The sequence below is a fragment of the Oncorhynchus keta genome, chromosome 11 (genome assembly GCF_023373465.1).
Source record: "Oncorhynchus keta strain PuntledgeMale-10-30-2019 chromosome 11, Oket_V2, whole genome shotgun sequence".
NCBI classification, from domain to species: domain Eukaryota; kingdom Metazoa; phylum Chordata; class Actinopteri; order Salmoniformes; family Salmonidae; genus Oncorhynchus; species Oncorhynchus keta.
The window spans coordinates 13,404,508-13,413,324 of NC_068431.1; the positions used below are offsets into that span (position 1 = coordinate 13,404,508).

The 8,817-nt window shown below is 44.1% G+C and overlaps 1 protein-coding gene across 1 annotated transcript; it reads right to left on the reverse strand.

Annotated features, from left to right (window-relative positions):
- Nucleotides 1-3,360: 3,360 nt before the first annotated feature.
- LOC118390682 (uridylate-specific endoribonuclease B-like) lies at nt 3,361-5,282 on the reverse strand. Its single transcript, XM_052457544.1, has 3 exons — nt 4,717-5,282; nt 4,442-4,554; nt 3,361-3,649 (listed from the first exon to the last, which is right to left on the reverse strand). The coding sequence occupies exons 1-3, from the start codon at nt 4,801-4,803 to the stop codon at nt 3,559-3,561; spliced, it is 291 nt and encodes a 96-aa protein (XP_052313504.1). The 5' UTR covers nt 4,804-5,282; the 3' UTR covers nt 3,361-3,558.
- Between the last annotated feature and the right edge of the window lie 3,535 nt (nt 5,283-8,817).

Genomic DNA, 8,817 nt, shown 5'->3' on the forward strand with positions numbered 1-8,817 from the left:
AGGTATGACGTTTTAGCGTCCCTCGTCTAAATGCAGCATTAGTCACCAAATCGGCCTTCTCATTACCCTCCACACCCACATGGGCAGGAACCCAGTAAAAGCTTACCACCACTCCTATCCTCTCCAATCCCATTAACAGACTGAGTGGTTTCACCTCCTCCACCCATCTCAAACCAATTGGCATCAACTTGGCCGCTTACACTGACACATAATCAGTTAACCTGCTTGCATACTTGAAATCGGGGATATACACCCCTCACCCCAGCCTACCACTGACTGTAGCCTTTGAACCATCTGTATATGTCCTTAAAAACAAATAAAACCGATTATCTATATATCTTTCCACACACCATCTCACGTCCTCACCCCATTCTCTCCTGCCTACATCTACACTTGGTTTCGAAAATAAACACAGAGGAACCTTCCCCAATGCAATTTCCGGCCCTATCTCTCTCTTCCCCAGTCCATATTCTACCACCTTCTGCTTACTCACTCCTCGCTCTCAGCATTCCCCAGTTGCCTTGACTGCAGGATGTCCTTCTTAACTCCCTTTCAACCTCGCCCAGTACGCTAATGCAAGTTTGTCCCATCTTATCCTCAGTGGCAGTTACCGACTATCCACCTGCAATGCCTCAACAGGTATAATTTTGAAGGCACCCACACATAATCTCATGGCTCTTGACTGTATCCTATCCAGGCGCTGTAGTACTGTTTTGGCTGCTGATCCATATACAAAGCACCCATAACACACAAAGATGACCTGATCAATGCCTGGTATATGTAACGGATGTGAAACGGCTAGCTTAGTTAGCGGTGGTTCGCGCTAAATAGCGTTTCAATCGGTTACGTCACTTGCTCTGAGACCTTGAAGTAGTAGTTCCCCTTGCTCTGCAAGGGCCGCGGCTTTTGTGGAGCGATGGGTAACGATGCTTCGTGGGTGACTGTTGTTGATGTGTGCAGAAGGTCCCTGGTATGGGTATGGGGACGGTTTAAAATTATTCTGTTACATTGATGCTGTTGACCCGGATTACTGGTTGCTGCGGAAAAGGAGGAAGGTCAAAAGGGGGTGAGTGTAACGGATGTGAAACGGCTAGCTTAGTTAGCGGTGTGCGCTAAATAGCGTTTCAATCGGTTACCTACCTGCCCTCCAGGACACCTACACCACCCGATGTTACAGGAAGGCCATAAAGATCATCAAGGACATCAACCACCCGAGCCACTGCCTGTTCACCCCACTATCATCCAGAAGGCGAGGTCAGTACAGGTGCATCAAAGCTGGGACCGAGAGACTGAAAAACAGCTTCTATCTCAAGGCCATCAGACTGTTAAACAGCCACCACTAACATTGAGTGGCTGCTGCCAACACACTGTCATTGACACTGACCCAACTCCAGCCACTTTAATAATGGGAATTGATGGGAAATGATGTAAATATATCACTAGCCACTTTAAACAATGCTACCTTATATAATGTTACTTACCCTACATTATTCATCTCATATGCATACGTATATACTGTACTCTATATCATCGACTGCATCCTTATGTAATACATGTATCACTAGCCACTTTAACTATGCCACTTTGTTTACTTTGTCTACATACTCATCTCATATGTATATACTGTACTCGATACCATCTACTGTATGCTGCCCTGTACCATCACTCATTCATATGTCCTTATGTACATATTCTTTATCCCCTTACACTGTGTATAAGACAGTAGTTTTGGAATTGTTAGTTAGATTACTTGTTGGTTATCACTGCATTGTCGGAACTAGAAGCACAAGCATTTCGCTACACTCGCATTAACATCTGCTAACCATGTGTATGTGACAAATAAAATTTGATTTGATTTGATTTGAAGTAGTAGTTCCCCTTGCTCTGCAAGGGCCGCGGCTTTTGTGGAGCGATGGGTAACGATGCTTCGAGGGTGACTGTTGTTGATGTGTGCAGAAGGTCCCTGGTTCGCGCCCGGGTGTGGGCGAGGGGACGGTTTAAAATTATACTGTTACATTGATGCTGTTGACCCGGATTACTGGTTGCTGCGGAAAAAGGAGGAAGGTCAAAAGGGGGGTGAGTGTAATGGATGTGAAACGGCTAGCTTAGTTAGCGGTGTGCGCTAAATAGCGTTTCAATTGGTTACGTCACTTGCTCTGAGACCTTGAAGTAGTAGTTCCCCTTGCTCTGCAAGGGCCGCGGCTTTTGTGGAGCGATGGGTAACGATGCTTCGTGGGTGACTGTTGTCGATGTGTGCAGAAGGTCCCTGGTTCGCGCCCGGGTATGGGCGAGGGGACGGACGTAAAACTATACTGTTACATATATATACAACAATGTTTGTCTATAAGACCCCCTATCCTGCCACTGCCCTCATGAGGTTCAGCACCTTCATGCACTTCATTTAAATATGCTCAGCATGTCTCTTCCACGTAAGCCTTTCATCAAACCACATACCTAAATACTTAAACTCAGACACCCTACCTATATCCTGACTGTATATTTACAACCTAACATATATACCTTTTCTCCTAGAATACACCATAAAGCAGGACTTGGCCACAGGCATCCTAAACCCCATGTTAGATGCCAATCTTCCACAACTCCCACAGCTTCTTGTATCTTCCCCATCATTGAAAATAAAATGTCTTCTTAACTGACTTGCCTAGTAAAATAAATACAAGGCCACACCCACTCACTGTCTCTCTCTTGTGAGCTTGTGACATCAAGACTCCAAAACATGGTAGCATTTGCTATTTCAGCAGCCTGTTCTCACTCTTTACTCTACCGTCGGGCCCTCATACCACCCTCATGGAGTCTGTTTCTGACCGTTTGAGCAGACATTTGTGGCCTGCTGGAGGTCATTTTGCAGGGCTCTGGCAGTGCTCCTCCTGCTCCTCCTTGCACAAAGGCGGAGGTAGCGGTCCTGCTGCTGGGTTGTTGCCCTCCTACGGCCTCCTCCACGTCTCCTGATGTCTCCCGTCTCTGGACACTACGCTGACAGACACAGCAAACCTTCTAGCCACAGCTTGCATTGATGTGCCATCCTGGATGAGCTTCACTACCTGAGCCACTTGTGTGGGTTGTAGACTCCGTCTCATGCTACCACTAGAGTGAAAGCACCGCCAGCATTCAAAAGTGACCAAAACATCAGCCAGGAAGCATAGGAACTGAGAAGTGGTCTGTGGTCACCACCTGCAGAACCACTCCTTTATTTGGGGTGTCTTGCTAATTGCCTATAATTTCCACCTGTTGTCTATTCCATTTGCACAACATGTGAAATGTATTGTCAATCAGTGTTGCTTCCTAAGTGGACAGTTTGATTTCACAGAAGTGTGATTGACTTGGAGTTACATTGTGTTGTTTAAGTGTTCCCTTTATTTTTTTGAGCAGTGTATATCACATCATTTCTAAAGAATACTCTGGAATTGTTAACTGTCAACTCATCAACGTCGCACATCTGATTCAACATGATAATCAAAACATACATTCATCATGCCAGTTTAAAACAAATCTAACCTAGGGAGAATTTGCATTCACACTTTAATCAATGTTTCCCAGCTATAACTGGATCCAGTTATGAAAGCCGATGACTGTGCGGCCCCCTCTGGTCTCTCCGACAAAGACATGCTCAAACCCCGAGGAGTCCGGCCTGGAGGAACATGGGAGAACATTATGAGGCTGGAACATAGAACACCACTGCTTTTCCACCCTCTTCCTGAAGGGATGATATTGAAGAGTAATGGGAGGTCATCCACCACTTAGATTAGCTTGGTGATGCACACGATGACATGATAGCACAATCTGCGGCTTCACATACGGTACAGCATAAGTGAAAATAGACTACTCTACTCCTAGGAATACACAAAAGCTAAGGGCAAGTCAAGTCATTGTAATCTCAAGTCATGTGGAGTCACAAGTTGTTGTTTTTTCCTCCCAAGTCTCAGGCTTGAGTAATTGGTCATATTTTCCCTAGATGTAATGATGACTATAGAACTATATTTTGTCTAGTCATTGAATGAAACAGCAACAGGCCATTTTCATTGTGTCATATAGTAAGATAAGCTATCAAATTCTGACTAAGCGGTACAGAAACAGGCCAGAACAAGCCTTTCGAGAGATCAATCTCAAGTTGAGTCCCGAGTCTCGAGGCACCAAGTCTCAAGTTATTTTCTTTCCTGCCAAGTCAAGTCTCAATTCATCAAATGTGTGCCTTGAGTCGGGCCAAGTCTCGAGTCCTAAGTCCACACTGTATGCCCTTTGAAAAGACAGGCATAAAGACTAAATAAATGGGAGACTGAGGTGACAATACAGCCTTCTTTAATTGTGAATGGATTTCACATTGAACAAACATAACCCTAACCAGTGAAGAGAAAACATTTAGCAGCCCAATGAAGAACTATTTTGACATCTGAAAAGTAACAGAGAAGAGTTTTATACCCACCTGCTAGTTCCTCGTCTGGCGTACAGCACAAACCAGATGCGGTAGAGCTGCTCCTTGAATTCCGGTAATCCCTCTGGGGAGAGCTGTTTCTCTACTAGGTACTTATGTGCAATCTAAAAATGAGAGAAACATATGGAGACAATTTCAATCACGGGGTGTTGATTGACTCACTTTAGCTTGTAAAGGTTCCAACTTGGCCATGGTTCTCCCTGTGAATTGATGTGACATTAAAATGGTTTTTAACTTTTTCTGCATGCATCTGTGATTTGACTTACCAGACTAAATAAAGATACAGTATTCTTGTTACCGACCTCTCCACCATATGTTTTAACTGATAACTTCAGGGTGGGCATTCGAAGCATGCAGTCCAGAAACTTGTGGTTTTCTGCTTCCTCCTCTAGGGTTACAGTCTCAGGCTCACCAGTATCACTTTCATAGTTATCCAGTAGAGAGATAAAGGCTGGAAGAGGACATGCAGATCGGTTTCGAGGGTAGCATGTGTTCTGATCATACAAAAGGAATATTTTGTTTTGTCTATCCAATCCTCCTGGATGTCAGTACACATCCTGTTTGTATCATGTTCAATTATACTTGAACTCCTGCTACTCTCTACGTACGTAATACATTGCAGATATGATAGGATTTCCAAAGGAAAATAATGGTAACACACAGGAAACGGTTGAAATCAAAAGTTCATAAAAATGGAAGCGCTAACTCTCACACCTCAAGCGTTTACCGAAGAAAGACTCCTTTTTGAAAATGCTTTCATCGACAAACGAGAATAGAGGATATCCAGCTCCATCACTGTCATCATTCATGTCAGCATTCAGTCCCGGCTTTCCCCTGCACAAAGCACAGCAGAGGAAGAGGAAATCAGTTACACATTACAAATATGTAAGCATTCCCACCAATGACCTAGGGATGAAGCTGTCCACTTTTGTTTAGAAACATTGTATCCTCTTGAAATAAATTAAGCATGACCCAGTGCCCTTTGAAGCTGCAACTCAACATTTGTTTATGTGTCAGGAGATTCCCACAGCAACATGTTTTCACTGTACTTGCACTCTCCATCTATCTGTGGCACAGTGTCTAACATGCTATTGTGTCCATTAGAACAGGGATCATAAACTAGATTCAGTAGGGGGCCATTTTTTTTCTTGAGCGGATGGTCAGGGGGCCGGAACATAATTATAAATAATTTGTAAACCAAAAAATGTAACGCAAGAAGCCCAAACAAATATATTTGACTAAAACATAATAATAATAATTTTAAACCTTGAAACATTTGTGTATGATCACATACAGTATATCTCGCTATTATGCATGGAAATACTTTGAAACAGATATCCAAAATTAAAATCACTTGGAGCTGATTTGCTGATGTTTTTACAGTCTTATGTCCAACAATGGGGAAAAAAAGAAGGAAAAAAAGTGATTTCTCAACAACAACAACAGAACTGTCTTGGGGGGCCAAATCAAAAGCGGCCAAATTCCGGCCCGTGGGCCGCCAGTTGCTGAACCCTGCTTTAGAAAGACCACAACAGCAACAATATAGAGCATTTTAGGGGTCTGGATTTGTTCAATGTGCTGTGACCTTACTATTAGCAAAAACATACAAGTTATTTTGGAGTAAAATATATTTGCACAATCTGTCACGGAATGCCGTCAGTAAAAAAATGTTTAAAAAGTCATCCACATACAGTAGTCCCGTTTGGATAGTTTTTCTACCTGCAGAGAGATCCGGTAGTCTGTCCCTGGTTTCAGTCTGTTGACGTCTTTATCCCATATTTCCTGCACCATGACTGATAGCTCTCGGTCAGCTTCAATCATGACGTGACTGGTTGGTCCCTCTGTCCTCTGCAGGCTTGTTGGCTGGGTTAGGTTCCTCTGGTGTGAAGATGTGGTATACAGTGGATCCTATGCTTAGTTGCGATACATCAACTCTAAATTGTCTTCTCATTCCTGTATTCCAACAACTGTAAATTATTCATCTTCTCAATGTCTTATTTGCACATATTTAAAAAATGTAATACCCTCCATTAAATACACATATTCATTGGTCACTCAAGTTATCACAGATAAAGGGGGCCATTTTGCTGCTGGGTTGTTGCCCTCCTACGGCCTCCTCAACGTCTTCTGTGTTCATCAAGGTAAACACATAGTTTAAAGGTACAACAATTAACAGACATGATATCACTGAATCATTCAGTGAACTGATCATCACCACCTCTAACAACATTTTTCTTAAATCACATTTCTAGATAAAATATACACTGCTCAAAAAAATAAAGGGAACACTAAAATAAAACATCCTAGATCTGAATGAATGAAATATTCTTATTAAATACTTGTTTCTTTACATAGTTGAATGTGCTGACAACAAAATCACACAAAAATGATCAAAGAAAATCACATTTATCAACCCATGGAGGTCTGGATTTGGAGTCACACTCAAAATGAAAGTGGAAAACCACACTACAGGCTGATCCAACTTTGATGTAATGTCCTTAAAACAAGTGAAAATGAGGCTCAGTAGTGTGTGTGGCCTCCACGTGCCTGTATGACCTCCCTACAACGCCTGGGCATGCTCCTGATGAGGTGACGGATGGTCTCCTGAGGGATCTCCTCCCAGACCTGGACTAAGCATCCGCCAACACCTGGACAGTCTGTGGTGCAACATGACGTTGGTGGATGGAGCGAGACATTATGTTCCAGATGTGCTCAATTGGATTCAGGTCTGGGGAATGGGCGGACCAGGCCATAGCATCAATGCCTTCCTCTTGCATTAGGAGGAACGCAGGGCCAACCGCACCAGCATATGGTCTCACAAGGGGTCTGAGGATCTCATCTCGGTACCTAATGGCAGTCAGGCTACCTCTGGCGAGCACATGGAGGGCTGTGCGGCCCCCCAAAGAAATTCCCCCCCACATTATGACTGACCCACCGCCAAATCGGTCATGCTGGAGGATGTTGCAGGCAGCAGAACGTTCTCCACGGCGTCTCCAGACTCTGTCATGTCTGTCACATGTGCTCAGTGTGAACCTTTCATCTGTGAAGAACACAAGTCGCCAGTGGCGAATTTGCAAATCTTGGTGTTCTCTGGCAAATGCACATTTGGCCTGCTGGAGTTCATTTTGCAGGGCTCTGGCAGTGCTCCTCCTGCTCCTCCTTGCACAAAGGCGGAGGTGGCGGTCCTGCTGCTGGGTTGTTGCCCTCCTACGGCCTCCTCCATGCCTCCTGATGTCTCCTGTCTCTGGACACTACGCTGACAGACACAGCAAACCTTCTTGCTACAGCTCGCATTGATGTACCATCCTGGATGAGCTGCACTACCTGAGCCACTTGTGTGGGTTGTAGACTCCGTCTCATGCTACCACTAGAGTGAAAGCACCGCCAGCATTCAAAAGTGACCAAAACATCAGCTAGGAAGCATAGGAACTGAGAAGTGGCCTGTGGTCACCACCTGCAGAACCACTCCTTTATTGGGGGTGTCTTGCTTGGGGGTGTCTTGCTTATAATTGCCTATAATTTCCAACTGTTGCCTATTCCATTTGCACAACAGCATGTGAAATGTATTGTCAATCAGTGTTGCTTCCTAAGTGGACAGTTTGATTTCACAGAAGTGTGATTGACTTGGAGTTACATTGTGTTGTTTAAGTGTTCCCTTTATTTTTTTGGAGCTGTGTATATAGTTGAAGTCTGAAATCATTACATTTAACACTTTGAGTTCATTAACATCCAGGTTTGATTGATACTATCATCCATCCAGTATTTTGCCATCAATGCAAGCTACTCATCAATCTGTCTCAAATATCACTAACCTTCTTAGGCTTTGGCCTGCTGTGTGTGTTTGGGGAAGCCAAGGCGATTCAGTCCTGTGGGAGGATTTGTGCGGGTGAAACTGGCCTGTTGAAAGTAGGTATCTTTACGTATAAAGACAGGGGGCGCTCCAACATCATGAGGTAGGACAGGGCCATTTTAAAGGGTTAGCCACTGTCAGCAACTCTAGCCGTACTGACTGCTTTTGAATAACTTGCTACAATGTCGGCTCCCTTTTTTCTTTAGTACTGCATTGTGAATACACCACAAGTGTGTGTAGAAATAAGGTTATTGTGTATAATAAATAGGGCCTTATGAAAGGCATGGAGACCAGTCCAGAGCGGTTTATGATGAAGCACAGATTATAGGCCCCCCCCCCCCTTTGCTGCCATAACAGCCTCCACTCTTCTGAGAAGGCTTTCAACAAGATGTTAGAACATTGCTGCAGGGACTTGCTTCCATTCAGCGACAAGAGCATTAGTGAGGTTGGGCACTGATGTTGGGTGATTAGGCCTGGCTTGCAGTCTGCGTTCCAATTCATCCCTAAGGTGTTTGAT